The following is a 22,146-nucleotide window of genomic DNA, read 5'->3' as shown; positions in this document are numbered from 1 at the left end:
ATTTGGGAGATTGTGTGTATCTTCCTCAGTGAAGACAGATCCAAAGTAACGGTTTAACTCGTCTGCCATTTCTTTGTTCCCCATAATAAATTCCCCTGCTTCTGTCTTCAAGGGACCCACATTTGCCTTGACTATTTTTTTCCTCTTCACGTACCTAAAAAAACTTTTGCTATCCTCCTTTATATTATTGGCTAGTTTACCCTCGTACCTCATCTTTTCTCCTCGTATTGCCTTTTTAGTTAACTTTTGTTGCTCTTTAAAAGAGTCCCAATCCTCTGTCTTCCCACTCTTCTTTGCTATGTTATACTTCCTCTCCTTAATTTTTATGCTGTCCCTGACTTCCCTTGTCAGCCACAGGTGTCTCTTACTCCCCTTAGAGTCTTTCCACCTCTTTGGAATAAATTGATCCTGCAACCTCTGCATTATTCCCAGGAATACCTGCCATTGCTGTTCTACCGTCTTCCCTGCTAGGGCCTCCTTCCAATCAATTTTGGCCAGCTCCCGCCTCATGCCTCTGTAATCCCCTTTGCTATACTGTAATACCGACACATTAGAAGTATGATTACAAAACTCTCTACTTGTTTTGATGAGTATAGCTCCTACAAGAGTAAAGAAGCTCAATACCATCCAAAAGCATTGGTGCATGCGCTGTAACGCTGCGCGTTCACACAAGCATCTTGCCACGGCTTCTTTGACGCCATTTTAAAAAGCTACAAACATTAAAAAATATAATTGCAGCAGTGGCATGGGAATAAGAATACATTTACATCTTCCTTCATGAAGATGGGTGCAGGGGTTATGGGGAGAAGGCAGGAGAATGGGGTTAGGAGGGGAGATCAGCCATGATTGAATGGCGGAGTAGAACTGATGGGCCGAATTAACTAATTCTGCTCCTATTGCTTATGGACCATCTGGACTTAGACATGTGTTGCTATTCCTTAATGGTCACTTACTCAAAATGTTGCAATTGCAAATTGTGACCACTGTAGCAATTTATGTAATCCACAAGCATAATTTCAAAGGGTGTGATTAATAACAGACAAAAAAAAATAATTGGCCTACCGGTAAATTCCACAAAACAAAAGCAGTAACGTTTAATTAAGTCAACTAAGATAGGAGGATTTATGAGGAAGCTTGGAAGCTTTTATAACATCGACGTCCCTATATATTTATGTTAATAACATTTTTTTTTAATTGTGATCGCTGTTATAATGTACTTTAAGGGTAGAAAGAGATTTGATCGGACAATAAAACCATCCTGGAAGCTTTGGGCTTACTTTCTTGAAGTGTTATTTTTGCTATATATATATATATACTAAAAAAAAATGTTATTAACATAAATATATAGGGATGTCGATGTTATAAAAGCTTCCAAGCTTCCAAGCTTCCTCATAAATCCTCCTATCTTAGTTGACTTAATTAAACGTTACTGCTTTTGTTTTGTGGAATTTACCGGTAGGCCAATCTTTTTTTTTTACATCAGTAAAATGTTCATTAGTTGCACCAAAGATAAAATTTCCATCGTATATATATATATATATATATATATATATATATGATGGAAATTTTATCTTTGGTGCAACTAATGAACATTTTACTGATGGCGTGAAATTCATTTATGATGTGTTTTATCTTTATTACAGCGCTTGATTTGCAACAGTGTGGCATGTCCAATGAAGGAGCCAAAGCTTTGCTCAATAGCTTACAGTCTAGTACTACATTAATTGTTTTGGATGTTCGAAAAAACCCATTAATCGGTGAGTTTAATATCAGAATTAATTTGCTGATCTATTTTATGTTGAAAAACAATGTTTAACGTAAATTTTCATGCACCAGAATTGCCTGCTGCAGTTGGTCATAGTGAAATAAGACAGCACTAGTAATATAAAATTATGTTGAATACAAATTCATTCAATAAATCAATAATTCTATTATTATTATTCATAAGTTCATATGTGATAGGAGCAGAATTAGGCCTTTCGGCCCATCAAGTTTACTTCGCCATTCAATCATGGCTGATCTATCTGTCCCTCCTATCCCCATTGTCCTGCCTCCTCCCCATAACCCCTGACACCTCCTAACATTAATATCCTATTTAATATTTTGATATTTTACATAATTTGTAATTTTAATGTAGTCCATGATCTACAATGGTTTTTATTTGAAAGATCCCTCAAAAAAGAACAAGTCATTTGGTAAATTTACAGGTTTTCACTCAAACTGGGCACATTATGACTGTTTCCGCTGGTTAAATAACAAGAGGAAGTAGATTGAACTTTATTGCCTTCCATCACAGTGAGGAATGTGGAATCCACTGTGATGGATGTTTATGTTAACTTTTATGTGGTTGTGTGTCTTGTTGCTTTTCACCTAGTATGGCTGTATAGTAACTCAAATTTCACTGTACCTATTGGTACATGTGACAATAAACTTGACGACCTTGAAACTTCTGTGATCCACAATTTCTATAATTTTAAAAGCACAATAGTACTAGACTGTGTAGTCCAAATCGAGGTTTCTAAATTAAGTTTGATGCAGAATTATGAAGTAGCAGATAAACAGGAACATGGGGATTATCTTATTTCCAAATATTACACTTTTTTGCAAAATTGAAGTAAATCCCCATGTGAAGATTCTTGAATCCAATATCCATCGACTATTAATTGCAGAATGTATTATAGCCATAACACCTTTGTAAAGAAAAAAAGAAACATTGTGCTGGAGTAACTCAGCGGCACGAGTTCCATACTCTTATACTCCATGTGCCAACTTGTGAAGGCAAGGATACCATATGCCTTCTTTACTATATCTACTCGTGTTGCCACTTTCAGGGAGTTACTTACTTGGACCCCAAGATCTCTCTACATTCAACTTCCCAAAATGCAACACCTCACAGGTACTTGGATTAAACCCCACCTGCCATTTCTCTGCCCACTTCTGTAACAGATCTATTTCCAGCTGTATATGTTGACAATGTTCCTCACTATCCACAACTTCCCCAATTTTGGTGTAGTTTGCAGGGTTACTAACAAACCCATCTACATTTATATTTCTGTCGTTTATATATTTTTCCCAAAAAACGTCCCACATAGATCCCTGCAGAACTCCATTCGTCACAGACCTCTAGCTAGAATAAGTCTTTCACCACAACCCTCTGAGTCAACCAGTTCTAAATGACCATGACAGTATGGATCCCATTAATCTTATTACTCTGGTTTAACTACCATGAGGGACTTTCTCAAATGCTGCACTAAAATCTATGTAGACAACATCCACTGCCCTACTATCATTGATCACCTTCATTATCTTCATAAATCTCAGTCATGTTCCTTAGAAATGACAAAGCAATGCTTGCTGTTCCTGATTAGTCCATTCTTTTCCAAAAGTGAGTAAATCCTATCTTGAAGAATCATTTCCAGTAGCTTCCCTACCACTGACTTGAGGATCACTGGCCTATAATTTCCTCTCTGTGTTTATTTCCGTTCTTAAACAAAGGAACAACGCTGGCTACTCTCCAGTTCTCCAGGTGGTTGTGGCTACAGAAGATACAAAGATCTTTGGCAATCTTGGCTCTCAATAAACTGGGATAGATTCCATGAGGCCCTGGTGATTTATGATCTTAATACTCTTCAACAGCCCCACACCACCACCTCCCTGATTTCAGACTGTCCTGGTGTATTAGTGTTCCCCACATTTCCCTCACTGTCCTCCATGTTCTTCTCCTTGGTAAATGCAGCTGCACCGTATTTGTTTAGTACCTTACCTACATCCAAGCATAAATACCCTTTTTTATCCTTGAACCTTTATCTTATTATCCCTAGTTACCCTATAATTTTATTATACATATAAAAAACATTGGAATTTTGTTTAATCCATCTCGTGACAATAAAGTACCATTGAATCAATGGCATTTCATTACTTCTTTTGTCCCTTCCTCTTGCCTGCCTGAGTTCTTTCCTCCTGCCTTTTTATTCCTCAAGGGCTCCGTCTAATTTCATCTAAACCTTGCATACATTTTCTTTTTTTTTTAACCAAATTCACAATTTATGGTCATCCAAGGTTCCCTTACCTTCCCATCCTTATTCTTCCTCCTTACTGGAACATGCTGGTCCTGAACTCTGATCATCTGGTCTTTAAATAACTCCCACATGTCAGATGTGGACATACCCAATAACAATTACAGGTACTCCAAATTTATTCTCCTTGGATCCTGCTTAATAATGCTGTAATTTATCTTACCCCATTTAAGTACCTCTCCAAAGGTGCAGACTTATCCATATTCATTGCTATCTCAAAACCTATGGAGTTGTGATCACTGTTCCCAAAATGGTCTTCCACTGAAACACCAGTCACCTGGCCAGGCTCGTTTCCCAAGACAAGGTCCAGTATGGTCCCTCCTCAAGTTGGACTATCCATATACTGTTTCAGGAAACCCTCTTGGACACATCTAACAAGTTCTGCCCAATCTAAGCCTTTTGCACTGAGTAAGTCCCTGTCAATATTGGGGAAGTTAAAATCACCCACTACAATAACCCTTTGGCATCTCTCTGCAATCTGTCTATATAATCTTTTCCTCTAGGTCCAACTGGCTTTTGGGAGGATTAGTGTATAATCCCATTAGTGTATTTGCACCTTTGTTATTTTTGAGCTGTGCCCATATTGCCTGAGTGGATGAACTCTCTCTCCAGTATGCCTTCCATGAGTGCCACCATGACATTCTCCCTGATAAGTAAAGCAACTGCTCCATCTCTTTTACCTCCCACTTTACCATTGTCTGAAACATCTAAACCATGGAACGTTGAGCTGTCAATCCTGGCCCTCTTGCAACCAGGTCTCCGTAATAGCCACAACATCATATTTCCAAGCTCTGAATTCATGTGCTTTCTTCATGATGCACCTTGCGTTTAAGTACATTACTTCAGCCCATCAGTTTCACCATATTCCTTAACCACTCCTTGGCTGTAATCCCTTTGAGATTTATTGGTCACAATCTCTACCTTCCCATCAGTACTTCCATTTGCTGACCTTCAGTCTGGTTCTTACCCCCTTCCACTTTAACCTAACGAGTAGCACGTGAACTTCTCTGCAGGATCTTGGTTCTCCTCCAGTTCAGGTACAACTGTACTTCCTCCTGTACAGGTTATCTCTACATCTGAAGAGATCCCAATAGCCTTACCTTGATTTTTTTTAAAGACAACATCTCATGTACACTGTGCTACCCCACTTTGTCTCATTTTTTAATGTCGTGCTTTTTGTGATTTAGCCAGAATTTCCAAATGAAGTGATGGCTGATGTAGCCAATATAGAATTAAAGAAACCAATTTTTACCCAGAAAATTGCACAAATTAGGCACTTTTAAAATATGCAATTATGATTAAATATTTTTCTAATCATTGCGGGAGATAATGAAATTGAATTCTACATGTTTTAAGGAATCTAAATCCTTAATTATTTCCATAACATACAATTAAAGATGTAAATTACTCTTAAAAGAAAGATTTCTAAAATTTATTATTTTGTTTTGAATATTAGGTAAAATTTTAATCTTAAAATATTTAATTTTGTTCATGTTTACATTGAAGGTAACTGTTTTTATGTGGTTCTATCATTGTAAATATTAACCTTCTGCTATTAGTTTTATGTTAATTTTTATGGGTACCTGAATTAAGATTTTTCATTGCAAAGTGGTCCTGCATTGCAATTCTTCTTCGGAGTTGAGATTGCTAATGTTCGATAGTTTGGTTAATAGAGTTCTGCCAGGAATTAAAGGCTTATTCATTCCCATAATGAACTTACTAATGGTCTCCTTTTGGAATTGATGCACAATCAGAGCACTCATAACTGATTCTATTTCCGAACGGTTGCTGGGATTCTCAGTTCATGTCACACAATTTGTTGGTGTGTATGTTTTCATTTGTATAGCTCAAGTGGTATTTCATGGCTGGTGAATGGGTAACAATCATTACATATAATATAACATATAACATATAACAACTACAGCATGGAAACAGGCCTGTCCGGCCCTACCAGTCCACGCCGACCATTCTCCCTGACCTAGTTTTTACGTTTTTTTTTGTTTGGATCTTTGTTTGGATTTTTCAGGTTTCATTTGTGTTTTTCGGGTTTCATTTGTGTTTTAAATTTCTTTAAATTTCTTTATTTCTCTGTTGAAAGTAAGCCATATGCTTCAAAATGAATGAATGATTGCAGTGCCATCTGATGGGGAAATTAAGAACTTCATTGACATTTCACAGGCAGTTTCACAGGCAGTTATAAATATGCCCACAGTCTCCTTGAATATTCTCATTGTTGGTTTGCAAAGACTTATTAACAATTTACTGTACAAGTGCAATCAAGTTCAGGATTCCACCTATATACAAAAATGTTGAAGATCAAAACTTATTGGCTCTGCATGCCTGGCACATTCTGCAGTTTAGACAAGAGAACATTGAAATTGCAGCAGTTCTACAGCAGTAACACAGGAAATGTATTTAAATATCTACAATAATAGCCAAAATGGCAATGGATGGCACCTTCATTAATTTGAAAAGAAATTTAAATTCACGTTGTATATTAATGATTTGGATGAGGGGGATTGAAGGCTTTGTGGCCAAGTTTGCAGATGATATGAAAATAGGTGGAGGGGCAGGTAGTGCAGAGAAAGCAGGGACTCTGCAGAAGGACTTGGACAGGTTGGGAGAGTGGGCAGAGAAGTGGCAGATGGAATATAGTGTAACAAAGTGTGGAGTCGTATTTTGGTAGTAGGAATAAAGGCGTAGACAATTTTCTAAATGGGGAGAGAATTCAGAATTTCAAGAGGGCTGGAATGCAAAAACAGGGATGTAATGTTGAGGCTCTATAAGGCTCTGGTCAGGATGCATTTGGAATATTATGAGCAATTTTGGACACCATATCTAAGGAAGGATGTGCTGGCCCTGGAGAGGGTCCAGAGGAAGTTTACAAGAATGATCCCAGGAATGAGTGGGTTAACATATGATTAGGTTTGATGGCACTGGGTCTGTACTCGCTGGAGTTTAGATAAATGAGGGGGGGAGGATCTTATAGAAACGTACCGAATAGTGAAAGGCTTGGATAGTGAATGTGGAGAGGATGTTTCCACGAGTGGGAGAGTCTAGGACTAGTGGCCATAGTCTCAGAATTAAAGGACGTTCCTTTAGGAAGGAGATGAGAAAGAATTTCTTTAGTCAGGGTGGTGAATCTATGCAATTCTTAATTAGTACAGGTGTCAGGGGTTATGGGGAGAAGGCATGAGAATGGAGTTAGGAGGGAGAGATTTACATCAGCCATGATTACATGGCAGATTAGATTTGATGGGCCTAATGGCCTAATTCTGCTCCTATCGTTTATGACTTTATAAATGGCTGATACATAGATATTTAATTTTGAAGTGTATATCTGTTTTTAAGTAGTTGAATGTTTCCAAATGTTTTTGACGTTGAAAAGTATGAATACCCTTTCTGCTTGGCAGATGGCGGAGCCCAGTGTGTGACTTAGATTTAGCTACCTATAAACACCCCCATTTTTAACCCCTCTTTTCCCTGACGCTCTTGCTATTTTTGTTGTAGCAATATTATTCTAATTGTTACCAAGGAAAATAATTGATCGCTGTTCTTTGCTGAAAGCATTTGGCTACTGTACTGTAAATTTGCCTCTACTTTCCCTGTTTGACCTATTCATTGTGAAACTTGTGGGACGAGTGGCCACTTGGCATATTGTGGCCATGCTAGCAATTTAATAAAGCTTTATAATTTGTCTAATATCCCACTTTCCCTCACAGCCAGAAAGGTATTTTTCTGATGAGTATTTATTCAGTTTTGTTTTGGAAGTTACTGTTCATGCTGATTCCATTGCCCTTTTGGTCAGTGTATTCCAGATTTGAATAAACTTGCCAATACTTCTGCAACTAAAGAGTTTCTTCTTTGTTTATAAATCCATAACTTTGAGCAATTTTGTCAAATTTCCCTATCACTTTCAGTTTTCTTTATCGGGCAACTTTATTTGATCTAATTCTGTGACATAATTTAAGTCTTTCTATGCCAATAAGTTTTAGTAAGTCTCTTGCAAACTCTTGTTCCTAAAACCAGAGCTGAGAATTGAACGCGATGATTCTTTGGCATCCAATAAATGTTTGATAAAGTTTATGATAATTTTACTTTTATCCTCTTGCCTGTATTTATAAAGCAGAGGGCCATGTGTCTTAAACATATTTATTGATTTAATCTGTCATTTGTAAATATTTTCATGACCAAGTATCCTTGTTCCTTACGTAGTTAATTTATAGTTAATTTATATACTGTTTGGGACAAAGATCCATCATTTATTTATTTGCCTCTGTACTCCACAATTTGAGATTTGTAATAGAAAAAAATCACATGTGGTTAAAGTGCACATTGTCAGATTTTATTAAAGGCAATTTTTATACATTTTGGTTTCACCATGTAGAAATTACAGCTGTGTTTATACATCGTCTCCCCATTTCAGGGCACCATGATGTTTAGGACACATGGCTTCACAGGTCTTTGTAATTGCTCAGGTGTGTTTAATTGCCTCCTTAATGCAGGTGTAAGATAGCTCTCAGCACCAAGTCATTCCACCAGCCTTTCCATCACCTTTGGAAACTTTTATTGCTGTTTATCAACATAAGGACCTATGTTGTGCCAATGAAAGTCAAAGAAGCCATTATGAGACTGAGAAAAAAGAAGAAAACTGTTAGAGACATCAGCCAAACCTTAGGCTTACCAAAATCAACTGTTTGGAACATCATTAAGAAGAACGACAGCACTGGTGAGCATACTAATCACAAAGAGACTCCCAGGTCAAGGAAGACCTCCACAGCTGATGACAGAACAATTTTCTCTATAAATAAAGAAAAATCTCCAAACACCTGTTCGACAGATCAGAGACACTCTTCAGGAGCAGGTGTTGATTTGTCAATGACCACTGTTTGCAGAAGACTTCATGAACAGAAATACAGAGGCTACACTGCAAGATGCAAACAACTGGTTAGCCGCAAAAATAGGATGGCCAGGTTACAGTTTGCCAAGAAGTGCTTAAAAGAGCAACCACAGTTCTGGAAAAAGATCTTGTGGACAGATGAGACTAAGATTAACTTGTATCAGTGTGATGGCAAGAGCAAAGTATGGAGGAGAGAAGAACTGCCCAAGATCCAAAGCATATCATCTCATCTGTGAAACATGGTGGTGGGGGTGTTATGGCCTAGGCATGTATGGCTGCTGAAGGTACTGCCTCACCTATCTTCATTAATGATACACCTGCTGATGGTAGTAGCATAATGAATTCTGAAGTGTATAGACACATCCTATCTGCTCAAGTTCAAACAAATGCCTCAAAACTCATTGGCCGGTGGTTCATTCTACAGCAAGACAATGATCCCAAACATACTGCTAAAGCAACAAAGGAGTTTTTCAAAGCTAAAAAATGGTAAATTCTTGAGTGGCCAAGTCAATCTCCCGATATGAACCCAATTGAACATGATATTTTTATATGCTGAAGAAAAAACTGAAGGGGACTAGCCCCCAAAACAAGCATAAGCTAAAGATGGCTGCAATACAGGCCTGGCAGAGCATCACCAGAGAAGACACCCAGCAACTAGTGATGTCCATGAATCGCAGATTTCAAGCAGTCATTACATGCAAAGGATATGCAACAAAATACTAAACATGACTACTTTCATTTACATGACATTGCTGTGTCCCAAACATTATGGTGCCCTGAAATGGGGAGACTATGTTTCAACACAGGTGTAATTTCTACATGGTTAAACCAAATGTATAAAAATGGCCTTTATTAAAATCTGACCATGTGCACTTTAACCACATGTGATTTTTTTCTATTACAAATCTCAAATTGTGGAGTACAGAGGCAAATAAATAAATGATGGGTCTTTGTCCCAAACATTATGGTGGGCACTGTAATCTGACATTCTTACCAACATATATCACATCACATTTATCTGCGCTTGATTTCATCTGTCATCTCTAGATGTATTTTACTAATCTATCATTATTCAACTGAAATCTGTTCTTGTTTTTCTTGATCTTTACTATTTTTCAAGTTTTGTGTAACCTACATTAAAATTGTGTCTCTGAACCAATTTTGAAATATCAGGTTTTGGTCCTACCAACATACCAATAGGAATAGCACTGCATACCTCCTTCCAGTCTGCAGGAGAAACATCCATATCATCACTATACACTACTTTCTATTCTGCAGCATTGTTATTTTTCTCATTATCTCTGTCCCTTTATTTCCAGGGACTAGAATTTTGCCAATGTCTTTATAGGGCATGTTTTCAATACTTTTTGAACTTCCAGATACATTACATATATATATTAGGTGATCCTCATCAACAACAATATTGAATATTAGCATAAGAAAATAACTGCAGATGCTGGTACAAATCGAAGGTATTTATTCACAAAATGCTGGAGTAACTCAGCAGGTCAGGCAGCATCTCGGGAGAGAAGGAATGGGCGACGTTTCGGGTCGAGACCCTTCTTCAGACTCTTTGAATAAACTGACTTTTCCATTCACAACTCTATGCTGTCTTTATTTTTTCAGCTAATTCTCATCTAAATGGCAGTTAATTCTTTCTCAGATTGTGTCGCAAAGTGGATCCTGTACTTTTTCTATTCAACCTCTGCACAGCCTGCGTTTAATAAATGAATGTAGGAGCAGAAGTGCCTCTTGGATCAGTTACTAGTTCAATTTTCCAATTGGAAACATATATGCAGCCCAATGAATTTTTTCTTGTTTAGATTTAGAATATTAATGCTCATGTTAGATGTCTGTAAGATTTCTAGCTTTTTCAAGAAGAATTAATGCGAGGTTCAAAATGGCTTCATTTCTACCCCCAAATTAAACTGGTATTTTACACCAGGACCTGTTTTCTATTTTATATCTATGCCCCAGTGTTTCATTACTTCAGGCCAAGGCTAGGATTGCATAGCAAAATCAGCAAAATGAGTTTTAGCATAGTGTGTCTGGAAAAGTGCGAAACAAAAATCGAACATGGACTCTCAATAGGCCCTCACTTCTTCCAAGCTTTATTGATTGTAATTATAATCCCAGTTTATTAAAATAACATTTATTGCAGTTTAACCACATATTTTCATTCCTTTCCATTTCAAAAATATCCTTTTGAATAATTGAGGTGCTAGTTCATTCAATTCCATTGGAATCAGATTGCTTTATTGAAATTGGAGCTGCTGTGTTTTGTCAAATCTTTTCTTTCACTCCATCAATTATTGTTTGTTGATTAAAATTCTGGATGGTTTTGATCAAAGATACTAGAGGAACAAGATGGACCACCGTTGAAATCGCCTATACTGGTGTAGTACGCAAAGGAGCGTAACATCCGCCATTTTAGTAGGCAAAACCCGCATTTCGCTATGCCTCTCATAGTGTAATCGGTATTTTGGGGGATCAGTATGTGTGAAGATACCATTAAAATGTAGAATATATCTCATCTATCAATTCACAGATTTTTGTTATTTTTCTTTTAAAATGTTTCTGCAAGTTTCTGCCTACTAAAATGGTGCCATGACATACTACGGTTTTTAGGGTCGAGTGGTCTATCTTGCTCTGCTCTATCTTTGGTTTTGATTCAGAACATTAAAACTTTTAATATTCTGATCAACATTTATAATGCTGATTCATGGTTACTAATATATCAACGACACAAATTAATTTGAGTAATTGGAAGTCCTGTGATGTCTTGCAAAAATAAACAAATATTGTTTCTGTTATAATAGGATAGGAAAATATTAAAAATTCCATGGCACTTAAGAGTGAGGAGGGAATAAAATATTGGATGAGAACTAGGGTGGATATAGAAATGGATAATGTGTGGTTGAGGTTCTGGATGAGGGAACAAAATAGACATGGGGCTTGCAAAGGCGACAAAGAGGATGGCTTTTCTTATTTCAATGTTTCTGTTTAAAGTGTTTGAAATGTCTTGTGTGACAGCTAATGGTGCAAAACCACAAAATGAGTACCACCAAAGGGAATAACATTTACTAATTAAATATTGCAAGTCACATGTTCTAATGTAATTTGATCCAAATGTACAGGCATCAAGTTATCAAACCAGAATTACCTCCAACCAAAGTTGGTTACTCTACTCCACCCGTATGTTATTTATTGAGTTACTGGCAGTCTCTTTACACATTCAACACAGAACATTTAATAAGTGCAGAATTAGGGATGTGCGCACGAGATAGTCATGCAAGTTATTCATCATCCATTTCATTTGGAACCTACCAGCCATTCTGGTACTTATGTATACAGATTGACCTGTGCGTTCTACCAATGTGCCAGTTTCCAGGATCAGGACATATATTGATGCAAAATGAATGTAAATGACAATTAATTTAGAAAACCCAACACTTGGAAAATAACCTGAAGTTATGTTCTGTTGGCAGAAGTAGGGGTAGGTAAGATCCCAAAGGAGGATAGTTTGAAACAAATTGCAGACCTGAAATATTTGGCTCATAACATTTTGAATGTGCAATTACTATTTTTAGAAAATAGACAGCAATTTCCTATATGTTCCTAATTTACAGACATTCAACTTTTATAGGCTGTACCTTTGGACTCTCAAGTATCTGGTTTTTTTTAAAATTGAGGGCAGAATGAGAAATAATTAAATCCATTTGTTTAAATAAATTCAAACCAAGTTTAGGAGACACTCTAACCCATATCATAACCTGGTCACTGGAGAAGTAGATTTGTATAATTCTGATGAAATGCTGTGAACATGTGCTCAGATGCACCTTTGGTAAAATTATAAACTTTGAGCTCATTTTTCTACCACTAATCATTTTTTATTTTTCCTTCTAGACCGCTCGTTAATAAAATCCATTATTGAGAGAATATTACTGAATGGAAATGGAATGAACGCTGAGGTGATGCACATTTTTTGCCCAGCATAATTTTTACATTAATTCTATCCAATGCAAAAGTGATTATGTTGGCTAATTATGTAACAATTACAATTATCATGCAGTGTTGCTCAGCATATATTACACTTTACACATATTAGTTGACTGGGGCTTTGACATGTCCTAACATTGTCAGAAAGCTTCAAATTGATAGTTTAAAATAAATTGCATGTTAAAGACAAAAAATAGCTTCAAGGATGAGTTGGAAGTAGAGTCATTAGATTAAAACAGTCTCTGAGATGAACTGCCTTCATTATTTTAAAGTTTAAATGTATTTTGTCTTGTTTCTCACTTCTGAACAGTTCTATTATTCATATTTCTGAACTGTTCCATTATCCATGGCACAATTTAGCGATGAATGGCAGTTATGCTTTAGATCACTCTGTCAGATTTCCATTTAATTCCATTATAGACAATAGACAATAGACAATAGGTGCAGGAGTAGGCCATTCAGCCCTTCGAGCCAGCACCGCCATTCAATGCGATCATGGCTGATCACTCTCAATCAGTACCCCGTTCCTGCCTTCTCCCCCTATCCCCTCACTCCGCTATCCTTAAGAGCTCTATCCAGCTCTCTCTTGAAAGCATCCAACGAACTGGCCTCCACTGCCTTCTGAGGCAGAGAATTCCACACCTTCACCACTCTCTGACTGAAAAGGTTCTTCCTCATCTCCGTTCTAAATGGCCTACCCCTTATTCTTAAACTGTGGCCCCTTGTTCTGGACTCCCCCAACATTGGGAACATGTTTCCTGCCTCTAATGTGTCCAATCCCCTAATTATCTTATATGTTTCAATAAGATTCCCCCCTCATCCTTCTAAATTCCAGTGTATACAAGCCCAATCGCTCCAGCCTTTCAACATACGACAGTCCCGCCATTCCGGGAATTAAACTAGTGAACCTACGCTGCACGCCCTCCATAGCAAGAATATCCTTCCTCAAATTTGGAGACCAAAACTGCACACAGTACTCCAGGTGCGGTCTCACCAGGGCCCGGTACAACTGTAGAAGGACCTCTTTGCTCCTATACTCAACTCCTCTTGTTATGAAGGCCAACATTCCATTGGCTTTCTTCACTGCCTGCTGTACCTGCATGCTTCCTTTCATTGACTGATGCACTAGGACACCCAGATCTCGTTGAACTCCCCCTCCTCCTAACTTGACACCATTCAGATAATAATCTGTCTTTCTATTCTTACTTCCAAAGTGAATAACCTCACACTTATCTACATTAAACTGCATCTGCCAAACTGCATCTGCCATGTATCCGCCCACTCACACAACCTGTCCAAGACCCTGCAGCCTTATTGCATCTTCCTCCAAATTCACACTACCCCCCAGCTTAGTATCATCTGCAAATTTGCTAATGGTACTTTTAATCCCTTCGTTTAAGTCATTAATGTATATCGTAAATAGCTGGGGTCCCAGCACCGAACCTTGCGGTACCCCACTGGTCACTGCCTCCCATTCCGAAAGGGACCCATTTATTCCCACTCTTTGCTTTCTGTCTGTCAACCAATTTTCTATCCATGTCAGTACCCTACCCCCAATACCATGTGCCCTAATTTTGCCCACTAATCTCCTATGTGGGACCTTGTCGAAGGCTTTCTGAAAGTCGAGGTACACCACATCCACTGACTCTCCCCTGTCAATTTTCCTAGTTACATCCTCAAAAAATTCCAGTAGATTTGTCAAGCATGATTTCCCCTTCGTAAATCCATGCTGACTCGGAATGATCCTGTTACTGCTATCCAAATGCTCAGCAATTTCGTCTTTTATAATTGACTCCAGCATCTTCCCCACCACTGATGTCAGACTAACTGCTCTATAATTACCCGTTTTCTCTCTCCCTCCTTTCTTAAAAAGTGGGATAACATTTGCTATCCTCCAATCCACAGGAACTGATCCTGAATCTATAGAACATTGAAAAATGATCTCCAATGCTTCCACTATTTCTAGAGCCACCTCCTTAAGTACCCTTGGATGCAGACCATCAGGCCCTGGGGATTTATCAGCCTTCAGTCCCATCAGTCTACCCAAAACCATTTCCTGCCTAATGTGGATTTCCTTCAGTTCCTCCATCACCCTAGGTTCTCTGGCCCCTAGAACATTGAAATTAATTTTCTTCATTTATAAAATGGTTGCTGATTTTTTAAAGAATCATTTCTAATTCCTCCGTCATTGTTTCCTGTCCAGGCTTCAACCTCAGTCTCTTTAGTTCCTTTACCATTTTAGATCCAAAGTAGACCATACCCCCCTCCTTTCCCATGTGTTTTCTGAGTTCACTTTGTGTGCTTTGTGTTATTTCCTGTCCTCAGGCCTACATTCCCAAGGCTTAGTTAAATAGTCACAGCAAAACCTGCATATATACTACTATATGGGGGGGGGGGGGGGGGCAAGGGCGTCAGGGGAGAGTGGGGGTGGGGGAGAGTGGGTGTAAGGGCGTCAGGGGAGAGTGGGGGTGGGGGAGAGTGGGTGTAAGGGGGGGAAGGGGACAGTGAGCATGGGGATGGGGCGAGTGGGTGGAGGGGAGGGTGGGTGTAGGAGCGGGGCGGGGGTGGGGGGAGGAGAGAGTGGGGGAGGCGGGGTGTGGGGTAGGAGGGGTGGAAGAGTGAGGGGGGTGGGTGAGTGGGGCTGGGGGCAGAGAGAATTGGGGAGGGTGGGGGGAAGGAGAGAATGGGGGAAAGGGGGGTGGGGTGAGAGAGTGGGGCTGGGGGAGGAGAGAATGGGGGGGTGGGGGAAGGAGAGAGTGGCGGAAAGAGGGGTGGTGGGGGAGAGTGAGAGTGGGGATGGGAGGGAGGGTGGGATTGGGGAAGAGGGTGGGGTGGGGAGGAGGGAAGAGTGGGGATAGGGAGGAGGATGGGTAGGGGGAAAGGGACAGCAGGGGAGGGGGGTGGTGGTGGTGGGATGAGAGAGTGGGGGGGGGAGTGCGGGGTAGGGAGGGGGGGATTGAGTGGGGGGTTGAGGGTGCTACACCAATACAGGAGAGGCTTTGGGTCCAGGGCTCCTCAGTCACACCCTCTCCCCTTCCCTGTACCCCATCTACGAGGAACAGGCCCACTTGCTCTTCTTTCTTTCTTTCTATCTATCTGTCCGTCCTTGTATATATATATATATATATATCCGTATCTATCTATCTGTGATTGCGCCAAAATGGTAAACCGTAGCGCCACAGTTTTTGCACCGCCATAATCACCACTCTCCCCGCTGGTGCCTATAACATTTTCATTTAAATTGGTCGTATATTTTTTGTTAGAGAGGTTTTAAAGTTAAAACATTTCATTTCTAACCGATTTCTTGAAGGTCTTCAGCGTGTGACATCACAATGGGACCCATGCGCCTGTGAGATGAGCTACATCTACCCCCCCCCCCCCCCCCCCCCATACAATTCATGCAAATATATATATAACATGTGGACCTGCAGCCAAAACGGTAAACCATAGCGCCACCTTAATCACCACTGTCCTGGCGACTGTTTATAACAAGTTTTATTTAAATTGGTCGTATATTTTTAAAGTTAGAGACATTTTAAAGTTTAAAACTTTCATTTCTAAACACATTTTTTCAAAGTGCTGTGCGTATGACGTCACCAGAGGGCACGCACGGCCTCTCCTCACTCCCACAAACAAGATGGACACCGTTAGCGGAGCCGCCCGCCCACAATCAGGGGCTCCCCTTGCTCTCCCACACCCGGGGGACACCTCCGAGCAGGAGGGAGATGGACGGACTGATATGGTCCACTCATCCTTCCTTGCCGTCCCTTCAACCCACAGCGTCGTCGAGTCCCCCTTCCCGCCCGGGCCCAGTGCCCCGCACCGTTACCGCACACAGGCCGCAACGGGCAGCTTCTTCTCCTCCTCCTTCAGCGGCCGCTGCCACTGACGGCCCTGTCGCGATTTAAGAAAGATGGCGGCCGCTCTACTCCTCTTCCTCCTCCTCACGCTCCGCCATCTTGTGCCCGCCTCCCGCCCCTCGCTTCTCTCCCCTCCCCACTCTCCCAGACCCGCCGCCACCTGCCTCGAGGAGTCCCACCTCCGCTGCCCGACTCGAGTAGTTGCACCTCCGCTGCCCGACTTGGTCTAGTTCTTTATAAAAATGTTAATGGAATAAACACATTAGGTTTGTGGGAAGGGAGAGAAAATGGTGATCATTTAATCACTGAAATGTGGAAAGTGGATGAAAATGTAAATGGATTTTTAATAGGCAAATGGCACTTTGATAGAAATGTGTTTGGATTATGAAGCTAACAATTGAGGGTATGGAGACAAGAGCCTTTAAACATGTCAGAAGAAAGAAGGCACAAGTATAAAGTTATGAATTTTCAGTCATCTGTTTTTTTACAACATACTAGGATTGAAAAAACTTTTTTTAATCCAAAAGAATGGATTCTGTTGCCTTATTGCTTTTGGTTTTGTTCTTGGAATTTTTTTTTACATGGCTTACTAGAAGCCCAATACATACAAAGTTAAGAATTTATAATAATATTTTCTGTATATAAAAATGTTGCTTAAAAGTGTTGCATTGATTAGTTTAATTTTAGTGGCCGAATATGTGAATAATTGGTTACAAACATATTTTTGTGGAAGGAAATAAAATATGACAAAAAAGTCAAGTGTGTGGCTGAGGCCCACTATATAACAGAAATCTCAGGACAGGCCCAATGGGATAGATTATTGCTACCTGATGAACATCAGAAAAAAACGTACACAATCTTACTAGTTATGTATTCCTGGATTCTGATTACTTTTTTGAAAGTGATGCAGACATCAAAGCATGTCAATATATTCAGAGGAAATCTCTTCAAGGGACATTTCGGGCCATTGAGAGAATTATGTAAAACAAAAGTTTTCTATGAAATTGTAGATCTTCATAGCTTCCTCTTCGTGGGCAAATATTTGCTGCTCATTGAAGTTAGGATCCTAAAAGCATTTCTCGTATGTCCCTCTCAAACCACTTTTCTTCAAAACCACTGGGCATATATATGCTTGTCCCACAAGTAAAATCTGGCAGTGATGCTGGGGTCTGGATTCATAGAACCTTGCAGCCTATTATGCCGACAACAACTCTTTAAAAGAGTTATTTGAAATTATGATTGAAAAGTAAAAACTGCAAAGCTGGAAATCTGCAATAAAAAAACAAAGGAGAAAATGCTGGCACTACTCAACTGGCCAGACAGCATATGTGGAGAGAGAAGTGTTTTGGGTCGATGACTTATCTATCAGAACAATGTAAAGATCACAGGCTGACATGATAGACAACATAGGTTTCAGAGGTGGCAGTAAAGACATGCAGGGCTTGCATAAGTTAATTAGTGGCAATCTGTTATAGGATTAGAGAAATTATAATGACAAATTGCACCCATCTGAACGGAACCCCGGTGCCACACATTGTTAAGTTCGTGCCAGGCTGTATTGCGCTCCTGTCGTTTCAGTGACAGATTTGCACCCACTGTATTATATCCCAGTGTTGTACAATGACAAGTATCACCTCGTCTGAGTCAACATTTGGTACCAAATGAGTAGAAATGTTTATCAAAGAAACAGAAGTCATTGCTTTCAATCTTTTCCAACAAATGGCAGAAAGTGAAACGAACATCTGTAATCTTGCACTAAATTATGACCGCTTGACCGTTTCCAGTTTTAATTGCTTCTCCATTGATGGCTTTGCTTTAAGCTTCCAAAGTTTATTGTTTTGTAATTTATTTGAAAGCTTCCTTGTCCCTCAAACATCAATTTAAGATTCTATTTAAAATCAACCTCTTTAACCAAACTTTAGGTCATCTGCCCATTTAGATGGCAGGATGTTCGTATATTGTTAAAACTCCTGTGAAATTCCAGGGGATATTTTGCTGTACTAAAGGTGCTGGGTTTTGTTTGTGTTTACTTTCCTTGTTGAAGTTTCCAGAATATTTTCCTGAAAACCTTGTTTCAAACAAAAATTCTGCCAACTATTTGGGGAAAAGGCAGATAATTTTCTCATGGTGGAACATTTTTATTTTCCTATTTTGACAGTTAACCTTATGCAAGTTTTCCAGAACTACAACAAAGAAAATAAAGTTGGGGAATAGTGGAAGTGAATTCCATACAAATGTTTTTTCCTCCAATATATAAATGTAGACATTTTTATTCTTTTAAGTCCTTAACTTCACTGTACACTTGCAATTTCTTCCAACTTTAGTATTTGTTGACTCCATCTCTTGTGTATTTCTTCCTTCAGCAATTATCCTAATTGCAAAGCCCTCAACTTTTTAGCTGCACTCTGGACCCCAGCCCCCTGTCTACCATACTTCCTTTAACCTTGCACTGAAACTTTTCACAAAACCTGTATTTTCTACGTTTTCTTTAGTCATGAATTCCAGTATCTACAAATTTCTACTTGATGGGGACATTGATTCCAGAAAAATTAACACTTTCCGCTTTTTGATATGCCCAAAGTGGAAGATTCTTGAGCGGAAATTTGTTTTAAAACTGGTGCAAATGATGCTCGGTACCATATTTCATATAGAAATATATCTCAAGGTGCTTTGTTGCAACATAAATTTAAAAAATGAATGCTACAACAAAATAGCTGGCCAGAGAGGTAATCAGATTTGTGGTCGTAAATCACAAGTGTGTCGTAAAAGAGTGAAGGAAGAAAATTCTTGAGGCAATCTGACTTATGGCCAGGTGAATTGCAAATGAGAGCAAGTCTATCTGAGGAACAGAGTTGCAGGGATAAGGAAGTGCAAGGCAGTGGTGAATTTAAAAATATTAGGATGAGAACTTTCATTTGGTGTAACTATGAAACAAGGGAGGTGAGAAGGGCCAAGCTTAGCAAATGTTTCATAAATAAAAGTTAATAATACTTTCTGAACAGTTGTATTTTCAAATGGATGGTTGAATTTGTCTACCTGTATGGAATGAAACTATGACAGTCTTGTACATATTAATCTCATCATTAATGTTACTTTGTCTTATCTTTTGAAAACGCTAGTACAAATGGCTGACTCTGACATCCTCCAGAGAACCTTCCAAACAAAAGCAAAGAAGGAAAACTCTAATGCTGGGACATGGTTTGAAAGGAAAAGCTACTATTCGTATAGGTAATTATTTTTATGTCTCAACAAATATAAAGATGATTTGGGGATTTTTATTATCAAATGTTAGAAATTAGTATGTTTATCAGGTGACTGTAGTATTGCAGATGTTAAGGATATTCTTGTTATTGAGAGCATGCAGCGTAGGTTTACTAGGTTAATTCCCGGAATGGCGGGACTGTCATATGTTGAAAGACTGGAGCGGATAGGCTTGTATACACTGGAATTTAGAAGGATGAGAGGGGATCTTATCGAAACATACAAGATTATTAAGGGGTTGGACACGTTAGAGGCAGGAAACATGTTCCCAATGTTGGGGGAGTCCAGAACCAGGGGCCACAGTTTAAGAATAAGAGGTAGGCCATTTAGAACGGAGATGACGAAAAACTTTTTCAGTCAGAGTTGTAAATCTGTGGAATTCTCTGCCTCAGAAGGCAGTGGTGGCCAATTCTCTGAATGCATTCAAGAGAGAGCTAGATAGAGCTCTTAAGGATAGCGGAGTCAGGGGGTATGGGGAGAAGGCAGGAACGGGGTACTGATTGAGAATGATCAGCCATGATCACATTGAATGGTGGTGCTGGCTTGAAGGGCCAAATGGCCTACTCCTGCGCCTATTGTCTATTGTCAATTCACATTTAGAATGCTATGTCAAAATTGCTCCATATTTGTGTATTATGGTCTGTTTCACAAAAGGAAAGAAAAAAAAAGTAATTTTGCTAACTTTGTGTTCAGAAATGCTTGCTTCTCCACTGTTTGAATTTGCAAAATTAACTAATCTCAAGAAAACTGCTGGAAAGCTGATAGAAAGGTCAGAAATAGGAATGCTTAGGGATTAATTGAGCTCAAACTCAAAAAATGACCAACTATTGTAAGAAATCGTAAGATTAGTGACACTTTGGAAAAGTACAGTTGTTGCCTCCTGCCCTAATGTATATATTCTTGTATCTCAGCTTCGGATAGATCAGAGTCTGAAGAACGGTCTCGACCCAATATATCACCCATTCCTTCTCTCCAGAGATGCAGCCTGTCCCGCTGAGTTACTCCAGCATTTTGAATCTACCTTCAAAGAGATCAATTTAGGTTTAGGTTTATTCTTGTCACATATACCGAGATACAGTGAAAAGCTTTATTTTGCATGCTGTCCAAACAGATCAGATATATCATACATAGATTTAATCAGTTCAAATTCAAGTACAGTAGAGAACAAAGCGTCTATTGCGCTTCTATAGCACATAGAAGAACAAAGGGGAAGATATAGAGTTCAGAGTAAAACAAATCAGGAATGTCTAAATAACATGTTCCAATAATCCTACAAAAAGTCTTTTGTTCAGTAGTTTTGAGGAAGAAAATGGCAAGCCATAAAGCTGCTTGAAATAGAGCCAGGCCAAAAAATGATATTATTTTAAAGATTATTTTAAAAAGAAGTATTGGTCAGCTTTTGGTCAGAACATGGTGAGTTTGGTAATAGCTATGTATTATCTCCCTGCAGTGAAATTCTTTTCCTCAAATCTGCTAAAGTAAAATTGAAATTTAAGATCTTAAAATATTCAGCATTGACATTGTTAATTTTACCTAATTCTCCAAAATCCAAAATCCAAAATAGCTTTATTTGTCATTCGTTCAGAACGAGATTACTTAGCCAGCAGTACAAAAACACAAGACACAACCCCAACACAAACATCCATCACAGTGACTCCAAACACCCCCTCACTGTGATGGAGGCCAAAAACTTCCCCTCTCTCTTCTCCCATGCCCCTCCCACGTACAGACAACACGACCCCTACCGAGGCGACCGACCCGCACAGTCCCCGCAAGGAGATGGAAAGTCCTGCGGCCGCGCCGCGCTGGAAAGTCCCGCGGCCGCGCTGCACCGGGCGATAGAAGGCCCCGCAGCCGAGCCGCACCGGGCAATAGAAGGCCCCGCGGCCACACCGGGCGCTGTTCAGTCCCGTGGCCACACCGGGCGATGGAAGGCCCCGCGGCCGCGCCGCACCGGCCACTGTTCAGTCCCGCGGCCGAGCCGCACCGGGCGATGGAAGGCCCCGCGGCCGCACCGGGCGATAGATCGCCCCGCGGCCGCACCGGCCAC

The 22,146-nt window shown here is 39.6% G+C and overlaps 1 protein-coding gene across 1 annotated transcript in view; it reads left to right on the top strand.

Annotated features, from left to right (window-relative positions):
- cep78 (centrosomal protein 78) overlaps positions 1–22,146 on the top strand; it is a 63,700-nt gene that overhangs the window by 17,982 nt on the left and 23,572 nt on the right. Inside the window, 3 exon segments of the mRNA XM_078396222.1 lie at positions 1,644–1,757; positions 12,883–12,947; positions 19,955–20,063. Of these exon segments, the coding sequence (XP_078252348.1) occupies positions 1,644–1,757; positions 12,883–12,947; positions 19,955–20,063 (288 nt within the window).

The sequence above is a fragment of the Rhinoraja longicauda genome, chromosome 3 (assembly GCF_053455715.1).
Source record: "Rhinoraja longicauda isolate Sanriku21f chromosome 3, sRhiLon1.1, whole genome shotgun sequence".
Classification (NCBI taxonomy): Eukaryota; Metazoa; Chordata; class Chondrichthyes; order Rajiformes; family Arhynchobatidae; genus Rhinoraja; species Rhinoraja longicauda.
The sequence above is the reverse complement of the archived record's forward strand: the minus strand, read 5'-3'. Positions and strand labels throughout refer to the sequence as shown.